We start from the raw sequence: 15,015 nt of genomic DNA, 5'->3' as shown, positions 1-15,015 counted from the left end.
CCTCTCACCGCCACACCTTGTTTTTGATCTATCTTTTATATAATGAAATGTCTTGGGTTTTTGCATCAGTTAAAGGGTGCCATTTCATAAAATACCCAGATGGTTGCACTTTTTGAAGAGTAGCATTTTCAGATCCCATATCTAGTAAGCCTAGACAGCAGGCTTACTGAAGAATGTCTAAAGCCTCCTACAAAGAAAAAGAGCAAAGCACAGAACTAGTGTTTCTCCCTTTAAAACCAGTGTTAGCCCTGAAAAGCAACCATTATTATGTGAATAAGAGGGATGAAGAAGATAACCAGGGACTAGAGGGTTCAGTAACAGAATGACTGAGTTCATCTCCTCAAGATAAGTTTATGCCTTGGGTCTCACACAGCTGAATGCCTTGCAAAGCCAAAGCATGGACATTCTAAACATACCGACTGCACTTCGTTTTTTTTGCTCATGCCTTAACTTTGTTTAAATGCAGCCTCATCAGACAGGGGGAAAGAGAAGGGCCTCTGTGATTAACCATCTATGTGTTGATTTGTAATGTCCTCTACAGAAAAGCTGTGGAGAGTTGCATGAGCGGGGCAGAAAATCCTCTAATTACACATATTAACTTGTTTCACAGAAGAGGCACATGGGGCACGTAGCTGGCTCACTTGGTAGAGCATGCAACTCTTAATCTCAGGGCCGTGAGTTCAAGCCCCATGTTGGGCACAGAGTCCACACAAAATGAGATTTTAAATTAAAACAAAACAAAACAGGAGCACAAAGCAACAGCAGAGGTGAATGCCACCAAATGACTCTCCTCTTGCTGTTCAAAACAGAAAGGGTATGGTGTCCCATACTGGTTGATCCAGTCTTTAGTTTCATGGTTTTCTGCTCCTTAGGCCAGAATATTGGCCTGTCCTTTTCAGAAGTTGTAATTATTACCCATTGTGCCTTCAGGGCATGAAGTACCAAAGAAGCTTCAACCCTGGGGATTGTGGATTTGGAAATGGCAAGCCACTGGGTTCAGCTTATAGGTTTATACCATCTACCAGCAACTGATCTATTCTTTTTAAAAATACAGAAAGCAATCCAATGATTCCTTTTGTGTTCCTATCAAAGTTTTAAAATAGCAATAACAACTTGATTGTACTCTTCACTCAGAGGGAACTTTGCACTTGAAAGACATAAAGCGTTTTGTAGAGCAGAACATTTTTTGAAAGCTCTGGGTGGAAGAAAGCACTTGCTTAAGGAACTTAATTGAGAGAAACAGCGCAGCCTGGACAGGGCTGCCTGAGTTCAAAGGCACCGCTTTTAATCCCAAACCTTTTTAATTTTACTTAACTTTTATTTCTTTCTGGGTGACTAAACTGCAAACTTCTATTAATCTATTGCCAAGTAATTTTTCTTAAGAAGGTGGATACTTTACAAGATTCATAGCCAGGAGCCCTCTGTCAGGAATGCTGGCGGTACAGTTTTGCGTAGGTAAAAACAGAGGCCCAGGAGAGGTCACTCTGTTTTGTGTGTGGAACAGACTCTATCTCTGGCAAGTCCACTGCGATTGAAAATAAGGCACTCCTTTCAGTCTGGAAAATGTAATGCCCCTGGCAATATATGATCTTGGAGAGTGAAGCCTAGTGTTTTCATAGTTGAGATTTTGTGTTAGTAGAACAGCCAAAATGTCAACTGTTACAGGGAGAGTCATCCAATTCACACATGTGTCTGGAAAGAAAGCTGAGCTTCAGAAGATGACATTTAACATTTGGAGGGGGGTGGGCGGAGAATAAGGACACAGGAAAGGCCTACTGCAGCCAAGCAGTAAGGGGCTATTGGAAGAATCACATTAGCAAAATTGTTCTTTCTTTTGCTCTGGTACAAGACATTTGTAACATGGCTTTCAGGCTTTCATACTGTGTGATTTTTTTTTTTAAATTTTTAATTAATTTATTTTTTTGTATGGCCCATTCTAGAGTTAAAGAGCTTATAAAATGACCAGGTAATATACCCTCAACAAAAGTAATTTCTTTAAAAAAAAAAAAAAAGTAATTTCTTGAAAAGAGCAAACGATAAGATGGGCCAGGGTTTTTTTGGCTGGTCTATCTTCATGAAATGAGTAACCAGAATCATACTATATTTATTTTGATCATCCTAACAACTAATACAGATCAAGAGTGCAGCCACCTTTTTTCTTGACATTTATTTTCTAGGGGGAATAAAGGATTTATTGTGATGGTTGTACTCTCACCTTTTTGTAACTTCTAGTATTTCTAGTCTTACAAATAACTACTTACCTGTATTGTTCTGGTTACTTTTTCTTTTTCATGGACTAAAGCATTAGTATTAATTGGCTTTAATAAGTGTCCCAGGAGAATTAAGAAAAAAGACATAATCTGGCTTATTAAATGTTGTACTGACATTGTTTAGAGCAATGTCCTGGAAGACTGGCACTATTGAATACAAAACAATTGAAAATCAATTGGCAGGGGCACCTGGGTGGCTTAGTGGGTTAAAGCCTCTGCCTTCGGCTCCAGTCATGGTCTCAGGGTCCTGAGATCGAGCCCCACATCACACTCTCTGCTCAACAGGGAGCCTGCTTCCTCCTTTCTCTGCCTGCCTCTTTGCCTGCTTGTGATCTCTGTCTGTCAAATAAATAAATAAAATCTTAAAAAAAAAAAAAGAAGAAGAAGAAGAAAAAGAAAAGAAAATCAATTGGCAAATCTACCAACTTAACATGGCACGAAAAGAAAATCAATTGGTAAATCTACCAACTTAACATTTACGAGCCAGTAAAGAAAACATACCACCTCATACACATTAGGATGGTTACTACCAAAAAGTCAAAAAATAAGTGTTGGCAAGAATGTGGAAAAATTCAAACATTTGTGCATTGCAGATGGGAATGTAAAATGGTATGGCCAGTATGGAAAACAGTATGGTAGACTCTCAACAAATTAAAAATAGAATTACCATATGATACAGTAATTTTTCTTCAGCATTTCTACCCAAAAGAATGGAAGATGGGGCGGAGGGGGGGGCGGCGGCGACTGAGTGGCTCAGTCAGTGAAGCATCTGCCTTTGGCTCAGGTCATGATCCCAGGGTCCTGGGACTGAGCCCCACATCAGTCTCCCTAATGGGAGCCTGATTTTCCCTCTGCCGGTCCGCACACCCCTGCTTGTGTTCTCTCTGTCTCAAATAAAAACTTAAAAAAAAAAAAAAAAAAGGAAGACAGGGTCTCAACAAGATACCTGTATACCCATGTGCAAAGAAGCATTATTCAAAACAGCCAAAAGGTGGAAGCAACCCAAGTGTCCGTCTGCACACAAATGGATAAACAAAATGTGGTATATACATAAAATGGAGTATTATTCAGTGTTAAAAAGGAAGGAAATGCTGACACATGCTACAACATGGAAGAAGCTTAAAGACATTATACTAGGTGAAATAAGCTGATCATGAAAGGACAAATACCAGGATGCCACTTCTATGAGAGACCTAGAGAAGTCAAATTCCCTAGAGACAGAATGTAGAATGGTAATTGCCACAGTTTGGGAGGAAGGGAACAAACTGTTGAATGGGTACAGAGTTTCAACTTAGAAAGATGAGAAAGCTCTGGAGATGGGTGGTGGTGGTAGTAGTTGCACAATACTGTGAATGTACTTAACACCACCAAACCATACACTTAAAAATATGGTCAAAATAGTACATCTTATGTCATGTATATTTTTTCACAAGGAAAAATAAATAAAATATTAGATCAGGAAGTTAGTAACCTTTTTAAAAAAAGTACAGAGTAGAGTAACAGGCACATGATGCCTTCTTCAGTGGACTTACATTCTCTATCATTGTTGCCTCCCTGCTGTAGGAGCCAATGAAGTTTTTTGTGTGAGTTTTAAATTACTTCAGGCCCACACCTCTCCCTTGCCCTTTGTCTGAGGAAGAATTCACCACTCCTCTGTTCTTCCCCACCCCTTCCACCTTCCATATACCCTCATTTTCATTATAGGGGTCAACCAGACATGTATAGAGCCATCTGGTTGAGAAACACGGATTACGTGAATATCCTTATAAAATTTTCAAACTGAATCTGTGAATAAGCTGTCTTTTATTACCTTGGTACAAGGACTATGGGAAGAGAAATTAAAGGTGCAGAGGAGAATGGTACCAGAGAACTCTACAACTGTGAACTGTTTTGCCCCAGAGGCTTTGTGCCAAATGATAACAATGACCTATTCGATCAGAATCATTACCAGGGCAAGGTGTTTTAATTTTAAGAGGAATCTCAAAGACAGATTTATAAGGCATTCCACGTTTCCTGGACTCCTCAACAGGATTTTGCCAAGGAATCCCTGAAGTTCTGTCTAAACTGGTGTGTCAGAATGGTTTAAGTTCCTCCCCTAGTCTGGGGATGGCAGGGCGCTTTGCCTAGAGAGGGAGCTTCAAGGGGATCAGTCGTGAAGAGAACTGTGCCACATGCCTACTTGAGAAAGGACATCAGAGATACCAGAGGTGTTAATTGAACTGATGATTTGTAATATACATGTAAATGCACAAAGTTGGACAGATATAGAAATAAATAATAATGGTTGCTGATAAGAATCATCCATGGATGCTAAAATTAATGGTGAAAGTATAATGAAGAGCTGGATATCTGCAAAGTTTGAAAGTCCCTCTTCAGAAGATTCTTATTAATTACAAAGAGGAAAATAGTAACTTTACAAAGGAGTAATCTGGCAAGCACCCCCTTAGACAAATAATCTGTTAATATCACCAATGATATGAACAAACCTTATATCTCCTGATATATTCTTTGGTTAAAAAAAAAAAAAAAAGAGGGGTGCCTGGGTGGCTCAGTGGGTTAAGCCTCTGCCTTAGGCTCAGGTCATGATCTCAGGGTCCTGGGATGGAGCCTGGCATCGGGCTTTCTGTGGAGAGCCTGCTTCCCCCTCTCTCTCTGCCTGCCTCTCTGCCTACTTGTGATCTCTCTTTCTCTCTGTCGAATAAATAAATAAAATCTTAAAAAAAAAAAAGAAAAAGAAAAGAAAAAGAGGAACCTCATGACATTTTAGTCTGCTTTCAGAAAGTCTTACTTCATAAGAGCTGTCCCTGGAAAAAAATGTGATTATGCAGGACTTACAAATGGCTTGGGCCAGGTTGGGTTGGTTTTGTTTCCCTGATTTCTAAGCAAATTATGCAGACTAAGATAGAATTGAATGGTTTCCTTAACACCTCAGCAACCTGACTACCAGAATTCAAGCCACCCCAGACTTGAGAAGGAGGTTGGATATGGGACGTAATATTAGCTTCAATAGTTGTACACATTGTTCTGCTTCTAAAATCTGCCGAAATATGCTTTAATATGGCATTGAATAAAGATGAGAGATCTGTGTTCTGTATATTAAAGCTAAGGCAACTGATAAGTTTGCATCAAGGGCCTACCTCCCCAGGCTGAGAGGATGAGGCTGCCTATGGTCACACTCACCAGGAAAAGCAGCAATGCTTTTGCTTCGAGAAACAGCCATGAACTAACTCTCCATTCTCTATTCCTCCAAGCTTCCGCAGGTTCACTCGATCCAACAGTGTGACAACAGCAGTACAGGCCGACCTGGACTTCCACGATAATCTGGAAAACTCTCTGGAGTCTATAGAGGACAATTCGTGCCCCGGCCCAATGGCCAGACAGTTCTCCCGGGACGCCAGCACCTCCACGGTCAGCATTCAGGGCTCAGGAAACCACTACCACGCCTGCGCTGCCGACGACGACTTTGATGCGGATTTTGACCCTTCGATTCTGCCTCCCCCGGATCCCTGGATTGACTCGATCACTGAAGACCCCCTGGAGGCCGTCCAAAGGTCAGTGTGCCACCGGGACGGCCACTGGTTTCTGAAGCTTCTCCAGGCCGAGAGGGACCGCATGGAAGGGTGGTGCCAGCAGATGGAGAGAGAAGAGCGGGAAAACAACCTGCCGGAAGACAGTAAGTAATGGCCGCCGTGCACGCCTGCGCACCCGGCGCTTCCGGGCTGGGCTGATGCGGCGTCTGTCGACGTCGTGGTTCCTTTCCTGCCAGGTTTGCTGGTCTAGCTGCAGTTCCACACCCCCTGCCGCGGCCGGGGTGGGGACCGCGGGGATGTTCCAGCTGAGAGACCATCCGCCCTCTGCGCTGCCCAGGGAAAGGAGAACCACTGGGCAGAGCATTAGCTAGCTCTAGCCTGGTGCCTGCTAGCTCTAGATCCTTTCTTCTCTGAAAAGGACCAAGCTCAGCGTGGGGGTGGCCCCACATTCTACACCGGCTCCTCTTTCCGGAAAAGTTTCTGAAGGGGTGCTGATTCCCAGGGAATTAAATGCCCAACGCACCGGTCCAAGTAGTAGAACAAGGCCAATAATGCATAGGCCAGTAGAGACCACGCTTATTAAAATTCACAAACCCGTTTTTAGCATGCAGTTTCTCTCATCGGTTTCAGGGAGGCAAACCTTCAGCCACTAAATGAATTAACACAAATTTCAACTTGGCGGGGTTAAAATAAGTGATAAAATATGATGAATAAGTAAGATAAATAACGGAGGCCTGGCACACCATTATTGAAAATAATTGCTTTTTAACATAACAATAATTCCTATTAACAACTGACAACAATAGGTAGCTGACTGGCTGGCAGACTGTTGGCTGGCTGGCTTAGTTGGTGGAGGGTGGGACTCTTGATCTCAGGGTTGTGAGTTCAAGCCCCAGACTGGATATAGAGCTTACTTTAAAAATGAATAAATAAATAAGTAATTGACAACAACATGACCAGGTTACCTCAATTCCGAGGCATGTTTTTCACATTTTCAACAATTCTGAAATTGGGATATAGTTTGTAATCAGTGTGTATTTTAATGCTGTGTGTCTGTTTTCTCTGAAAAACCTTTTTTAAAAAAATATTTTATTTATTATATATAAATAAATATATAAAATATATATTTATTTATTTAATAATATAAATAAATAATTATAATTTTATATTTATATAAATATAAATAATAATAATAATAATAATAATAAATATTGAGAGAGATCACAAGTAGGCAGAGAGGCAGGCAGAGAGAGAGGGGGAAGCAGGCTCCCTGCTGAGCAGAGAGCTTGATGCAGGTCTCAATCCCAGGACCCTGAGATCATGACCTGAGCCAAAGACAGAGGCTTAGCCCACTGAGCCCCCTAGGCGCCCCATCTGAAAAACTTTTATTAAATGAATGGTGGATCTTCCAACTGATGATATTTTTGAATCAAAGAAATTTAGGTATTTAGGGGTAGGCATTTAAGCCTGTCTTCATTTTTGCATGGGAACCACCTAGAAGAGTATTGTCATGATGTGGCTTTTGGGGCCTATTTTTAATATTTTTTTAAAATTTTAAAATTTTTATTTTATTATTTTTTTTTAAGATTTTATGTATTTATTTGACAGAGAGAGACATAGCAAGAGAGAGAAAACACAAGCGGGGGAGTGGGAGAGGGAGAAAGCAGGCTTCCTGCAGAGCAGGGAGCCCAACGCGGGGCTTGACCCCTGGACATTGGGATCATGACCTCAGCGGAAGGCAGATGCTTAACAACTAAGCTACCCAGGCGCCCCAAGGGGCCTATTTTTTAGATCATTTAACTTTTTCTCATAAAAAATTTAAAACACGCACAAAAGTATAGGGTTTAGTACAGTGAACCTCCATGTACCTGTCACCCATCACAACTGGCCAGTCTCCTTTTCTTATCTTCCCTCACCTGTCATTTTTGCCACATTATCTTGAAGAAAGTCCAAGGCATGCGTCATGGCACTTTACTATGTATCCACTGTTAAGGATTTTTTTTAACATAATCATCATATATCATCATCCCTAATAAAAATATTTTTTTTTTTTTTTTTTTTTTTTAAAGATTTTATTTATTTATTTGACAGACAGATCACAAGTAGGCAGAGAGGCAGGCAGAGAGAGAAGGGAGGAAGCAGGCTCCCCGCTGAGCAGAGAGCCCGATGCGGGGCTCGATCCCAGGACGCCGGGATCATGACCTGAGCCGAAGGCAGCGGCCTTAACCACTGAGCCACCCAGGCGCCCCATCATCCCTAATAAAAATATTAATAATTTCTTAATAATTATGGAGCACCTGGGTGACTCAGATGGTTAAGTGTCTGCCTTGGGCCCAGGTCATGATCTCTGGGTCCTGGGATTGAGCTCCCTGCTCAGCGGGGAGTCTGCTTCTCCCTTCCTCTCTCCTGCTCTCCCTGCTTGTGCTCTCTCTCTCTCTGTCAAATAAGTAAAATTTAAAAAAAAAATTTTTTTTAATAATAATTTCTTAATAATTAGACCCTGCACCTATGTTAAATGATGTTAAATAGACTTACTAAATGAACCAAACCAAGGGCCAGTGAGTTTTCCATAAAGGAAGTATTTTTATGAAAACTGAGTCTGGAAAATAACAATTAGCAGGTTGTGGAATTTCCTTGCTGTGTCTTGAGCTCAGCTCTTCCATGCATTCATTCCTCCTCACTGAACCCTATCCACTGGCTGACTAGCCAGTGTTATGTGTTGTCTTTATGAACAGGTCAGAAAATCCATAAGTAGGTTTCTATAACGTTCCTTATGTCCTTTCATGTTATAAATGCAAACAACTTAGCAGTGGACATTTTGACATTTGCCCCTAAGAATTGACGCCACTACAAGGTCACCTGAGTGTTAATCCACAAGCAGAATTAGCTTTTTGCCCTGGTGACAGGTGAAGGAGACACCACCCAGCAGCAATGGATAGGGTAATTTTCAGTAAGAAGTCTTAGCAGTTACATCTTCTTATTTTTCTTTCTTCTTGTGGGTATACCCAAAGCTTGTTAGATTTTCCTAGAAAAAAATCCCTGTGTCTAAGAAGCAGCAGCTTCTGCTCAACAGAACAAGCTAATTTTCAGATTTCAATAACTTCAACTCAGTAATTTGGGACTCATTCTAGTTTCCTGGTTGGCTTCTAGTAGGATCCAGGAAAGCTGCTCATCTGTTTTCTTTTAATCTGTTGGGTGTTTTGGTTTTTTTCCCCCCATCTAAGACTATATCTACTTCTCTCAACCCAGCTTTATAATGATGTATGAAGATAGTTATTGTATAAAGATTTAGGAAAATCTTCTGTGATGCTAAAGGAGCTATGAAAACAAGTTAATGTGTTTTGACACAAACACATGTATTTGAAAGGTGAAAATTTTGTCAGAAAACCAGGTTCTCGTCTTGTGTTTGGGAAGGAAGAGAAGTATTTTTGTATTTTGAAATTACACTATTAGAAAAGTTGCAAGGTAATGAACATGAAGGAGCAACCCATTCATTCACAGCTGTGGAATTTTACTTCACATATTACTTAAAATATTGATTTATGAAGAGGACTTAACAAATATATCCCATATGAAGGCATTTTGCTATAACAAGGTTTGTTCTAAAGAATAATAACTACTGTCTTTGTACATGAAGTTTCCACTGTTAACAAGCTATACACCTGAAGAACATTTTCTTCAGAGTAGTGATACATTTTCTCAGATCTACCACTTTATTTTACAAAGTTGTTGCCCGCAGGGGGAGGTGCAATGGTCATGGCTGCAGAACAGGCAAAGATAACTAGGGGTAGGAGTATTTTTTAGTGCTTTGCTTTAGAAGTACTGAACTAAATAAATCAGTCTTAGATGGCAAGTATGCAATGAAACCTGCTTCACTGGGGCATTGGTCTTACTTTGTAGTTTGAAACATATTTTAATATCAGAACCCTCTTTTCTAATTAAAAATAATTAACACACAACACCAATAAATATAACAGAAAGAACAGTGAAGGGTCGCCTGGGTGTCTTAGTCGCTGAGCGGCTGCCTTCAGCTCAGGTCATGATCCCAGGGTCCTGGGATCGAGACCTGCGTCTGGCTCCTGCCCTGTGGAGAGCCTGCTTCTCCCTTTCCCACTCCCCCTGCTTGTGTCTCCCTGCCCCTCTCTCTGTTAAATAAATAAATAAAATCAAGGAAGGAAGGAAGAGGAAAGAAAGGGAGGAAGGAAGAAACGTGAAGCTGTCTTGTCTGAGTTCTGTCTGCTCAGCCTCTACTGCCCCTAATAACCTCCCCCATCCTCTCCCCTGACCTCAAAAAAGATCCTAGGGTTTCTACAATACAGTTTAAAAGCCAATGGTTTGTAGTGAAAAGTCCAAATTAATTTTTTCAAATAACTATAGATCAAACAGTTAACACAAAGTTTAGATGTAAATGCTCTTTATGTATGCTTTTTTAAATGTACAAAACTGATTCAAATTAGTAACATCTATTCATATACACCCATCCAGCCTAGAAAATATGACTCTTCCTTCAAGTCTCAGCTTGGGCCTCGCCTTCCAGAAGTCTGCAGAATGCCTCCCCTCAGGCTGAATTGGGTGTGTCTCCCTGGTGATTCCATAATAGCCTGTACATTTGTCTATCAACTATTTCCAACATAATTTTATAGTAGTCTCTCTATCTCTGTCTTCCACTGAAAAATGAGCTCTCTGAGGACAGAAATTATTCTTACCTCACTCATCTTTATATCCACTGCCCCTCTGATGGTTCCTGGTACATAGCAGGGGATCAGTGAATATATATTTGAGTACTGGAAATATTTTGGAAATTCCATTTTACAAAAGTATTTTATCTTGCAAAATGTTTCCTCTTCAGGAGCTACAGAATACTCAATGAGTAACTAGCAGTTGTTGTCAAAAGTAGAAAGGGGGCTTCCCTGGTGAGGTGAAGAGCTCTTCGGAAGCAAGGATGTGACAGAGATACATGAGCACCTGCCACAGAAATGGTAGAAAGGACTTCTGTGTCGGTCAGCCGAATAATCTAGATGACCCTTCTATGTCCCATTCAGCTCTTGGGACATGATTCCATTCGACAAGCACTTGAAAGCTTTATCCTTCATCCCCAAGAGCTTCAATCTACCAGCATTCCAGAATTCTAAATGGCACAGAGGTAACTTCCCAGCCCAACTTTCCAGGGCCAAGAGTTGCCAGTTTCAAATGAGGCAAACACGGATCAGTGAAGGTCTGACCAGAGAGCTGTAGCCACCCTGAACGGGAAGAAGGGAGACTAGAAGCACATGAGAGAATATTTATCTTGTCCTTACAATACCCCCGGCAGTGGGCTGGAGACTTTGACAGGTGTTTTATTTGCCCTCAAAACAGCTCTCTGGCAGTATCTTGTCCAAGGTCACAGAACACAGAAGTGTCTGATGGAACAGATACAACATGAATAACAGTTGACAAGATAATAATACTCTGTGTGTCACTTGGTGCTGTCCTCTAAAGCTCTCCATACATATCTGTCCCTGGCTCCTTGGCAACCACAATTCTGTTCTGATAACTGGGCCTGGAGCTGTAGAGGGCCTTTGTTTTATTCATTCTCTAATTTAGCCTTTTCTTTTTTTTTATTTTAAAAAAAAGGGGGGGGCCAATCCTGTCTGGTAGGCACTGCCAACGTCTGAGTAACCAGCTTTAAAAAAAAATTATGTACACCCAGAAAAATAGCTTTGACAAATGAGTCGAGCCTGGATACATCTCTCTCTTGGCCAAGCCCTTATGTGTTTTTGAGTCCCATATAAGGAGGTACATTCAAGGTATATGATGAAGGTGACTCCTTGACAGATCCCTTCCAAGGAGAGATAGTCTTTAAAATCCTTAGGGAAGGAGAAGTAGTTTAGAGCGAGAGAAAGGAAAAAAAAATTTTAAGATTTTATTTATTTAAGAGAGAGTGAGCAAGAGAGAGCACGAGCGGGGTGGGCAGTGAGAGGCAGAGGGAGAGGGACAAGCAGACTCCCTGCTGAGCAGGGAGCCCGATGCAGGACTCCATCCCAAGACTCTGGGATTATGACCTGAGCTGAAAGCTGAGACCACCTGTGCCACCCAGGCACCCTGAGAAAGGAAGATTCGGACTATACTTGCTTAATTTATTTTGGGGGGGAGGGACACTAGAATTATCCCAGTTCTTAAATATTCAAAAATGTTGAATGCACTCAATGCCTCTGAAATGTACTCTTCAACCTGGTTGAAATGGTAGATCCTGATGTCTATTTTACCACACACCTCCAAAAAAACCCTCTGCAGCAGCTGAAAGTAGTGGAACAAACACTTTAACACTCTAGCATCTTGTTCATAGTTATTTATCATGCTTACAAGAATGTAAGGTATTCCGCTCACTGTCTTCCTGAATTTGAAATACACTGTATTGGTGGGGGATAAAAAAGAAGCTAGGAACAGAACCTATGCGCTCAGTGGGAGCGTGAGGTCCAGATTTAGGTGTGGGATGGTTGCAGTCATCTTTCTTGTCTAGAGCGTTAAAAAGGAAAGGAGCCATCCAATTTTAAATAATTATTCAGTTATCAATTATTTTATGATACCATTGCCCTGACTCTGATAGCTGCTTCCTAGGAACATTGTTTTTGGCACTCTGGGACTGGAAGACACTTTCCGGGTTTACCTGAAGCTGTTAAATGTGCGGGACAAGGGGCAGAATGAGAAGGACATTTGTGGTCGCCTGGTAACGCCATGTGATCTTTGCAAAGTGTAACTATACATTCTCTGGGTGTGTGGAGCTATTATGCGCCCTGATAAAATAAAAGTGGGACAAGGGCTTCAGTTCTTGTTTTAAATGTTCATCCCTAACAGTCGTTAGGAGAGTTTTGGCTTGGTAACCAAATAATGAAAGTCTGCAGTGAGTGAGGTTTCCTCCAAACCCTGGCAGCTGACAGAATGCTTGTTCCCCCAGCACTTGAAGTAAAATGATACAAGCTTTCCTCAGACAATGAATCCCTTGTATGAAACAGCTGTCTCGGGGAGATGGCTCAGTGCTATTTGACAGTGGCTTGTATGTTACATAGATACGTCTGGTATTATCTGACCGGGAATGAAACGGCCAGATGGAACCAAATGCTCCTAACTAGGAATGCAGTCTAGCAATGCGGGTGAAAAACAGAGGCTCAGGTTTCAGGGGCCCTAGGATGAAATACTGGTCGATTGTGCTGGGAAATGTATCTTTGCCTTCTGAATTGTGGACAACTTATATGCGGAATTTTCAGGCTTTATCTGAAATGAACTGATAAACCTAGAGCGTGTGCAGGAGGCAGATTAATTCCACTTTAATTTTGCCTGGTAATAGCATCCAAGTTAGTGAAACTTGGCCCTGGGTCCCCCAGAAGGCTTGTGAACCTTGGCAGCGAATGTGGGGCTGGTAATGAAACCTGAAATGGGGTTTGCCTGGTTTCAGGTTGAGTTACGGAAGCTGTGCACAGTCATCGTTGTGACCGTCTATCGGTGAGATCGCCAGGGTTACTCTGCCCAGTGTTACCTGTGGCGTGTCACTGCAGCCTGTGGGTGGCAAGCAAAGGAGCTCTCTCTCTGATTTCTGCATTTCATCTGCCTCAAGCCTTGTGTATTTCTAAGCAGGGTGGGGTGGGTGCATCTTGGTTCCTTTCTATTTTATTCGCATCTTACTTTCGAAGTGATCTTCAAAAATTCCCTCCCTGCCCTAGCCCCCCACCCCCACAAGCACACACGTGCGTACACACACACTGCTTAGTCTCTTTTTTAAGGTCTGGCCAACCTGAAATTAGTGACCACAGGGGAAGTGGCAGTAATGAAAAGGAAATCAGTGTATAATGTGCTTGATGTTTAACCTTCTGGAATGCTCAGTTTATTTTGCTCTGCACTGCACTGGGCAAGAAAAGGGGAAGGTTTTGATGCCAGATGTACATCACAGAGCATCCTTTCGTGGGCGTGTTTCATTGGGAGTGGTCTCTAGGCTGAGGGAGCTGCAGAAGCACGGAGAGATGGAGAATGTGGCAAAGTGAAGGGCAGGCCAGCAATGGATCTCCTGTTGTCTAGGCCACTGGTGTTCCTTTATTCCAGACTGCTTCTGCACTGCAGAGAGGGACTGGGGCAAGATCAGGGGCAAGATCTCCGATGGTTTTCTCCAACAGTAACTATTTCTGTGGAATATAATTGCAATGGACTTCAAACACAGTTTTCAGTTTTCTTCTTCTGGATAACCAAGGGAAGTGTTATCTACTTTCATTTCATTCAGCTTTCAAAGGCTCAAGAACTGTATGTTTCTATGTGACGTGTATGTTATCATTTCATAGCTTGTGTAAACTGAGATATGCATTGAAGCATAACCACCTTTTATGAGTAAGACTCCTGGAGGATGGCCTGGAAGAAAAAAATCAATTAGCTGAGATTTTGAAAACTTGCTCTTTACAAACAAGGAAGTATTTCCCCCCATGTTTTAACTGTGTGGAAGCTTTTAGTGTATAGGTTAATTTCTACTTGAGAATTCTATTCTCTATTCTTTGGCCACTGAGTTTCAGCTCCAAAAAAAAAAAAGCGCTCGTGTAAAATGCAGAGCAACCACTGTCAGCCAGGAATGAAACAGGCTATGTTTTCTATGGAGACGCTTTGTTGACAGTAGGTCTGGATCACAAATGTGTTTGAGGAGCAGCTGGGCAGTTGGTTGGAGAAATTCTTTTCCATGAGGACACACTTGTAAATAAGAATGTCTCTACATGAATAATCCCAACTTGAAATCACACAGATTTGGTGTGGCAAATCCACATGAATTTAAAGTAAGTGGGTGGATCCATTTTTTAAAAATCCCTTTTCCCTCTTCTTTTTTTTTCCTTTCCCCTCTTCACCCCTATAGTCTCCAACAGGGGTTGGGCAGGGGGAGGCCAAGTGAGTAAAAAGAAGTCAACCTACATCAGCCCAAATAGTATTATAAACAGAAACCCAAAAGGAATCATAACCCAGCTAAGACTATATTAGCTAATTAATTAGTCAGGACTGCAATTTACAAATTGAGGCTAGACGTGGTAAAACCTTAAATAACCAGAATGCTTAAGGCCTGGAAAGTTGTGGCTAATTTATTTTTCTGGTTAACATAAACTTTGTAGATGAGTCCGTTAGTTTCAAAGCCTACCCCTTCAGCAAGATACCTGGAACTACATGGTCCCATGTATGCCATTGAAGGGCTTGAGGTCCGGTTAGAAAGTCAG

General features: G+C 41.6%; 1 protein-coding gene across 19 annotated transcripts in view; it reads left to right on the top strand.

The window, feature by feature from the left end:
- Positions 1-15,015, top strand: part of DLGAP1 (DLG associated protein 1) — a gene marked incomplete at both ends in the record, with an annotated part of 314,492 nt that overhangs the window by 282,248 nt on the left and 17,229 nt on the right. For all 19 annotated transcript variants that reach the window (XM_080821309.1, XM_080821308.1, XM_080821297.1 and 16 more), the window contains one exon: positions 5,522-5,943. In XM_080821309.1, coding sequence (XP_080677435.1) covers positions 5,522-5,943 — 422 coding nt within the window. The remainder of the gene's footprint in view (positions 1-5,521; positions 5,944-15,015) is intronic.

Source organism: Martes martes (genome assembly GCF_963455335.1).
Source record: "Martes martes genome assembly, chromosome: 13".
NCBI classification, from domain to species: Eukaryota; Metazoa; Chordata; class Mammalia; order Carnivora; family Mustelidae; genus Martes; species Martes martes.
Note: the sequence above shows the minus strand (reverse complement) of the source record. Positions and strands in the feature narration are given on the sequence as shown.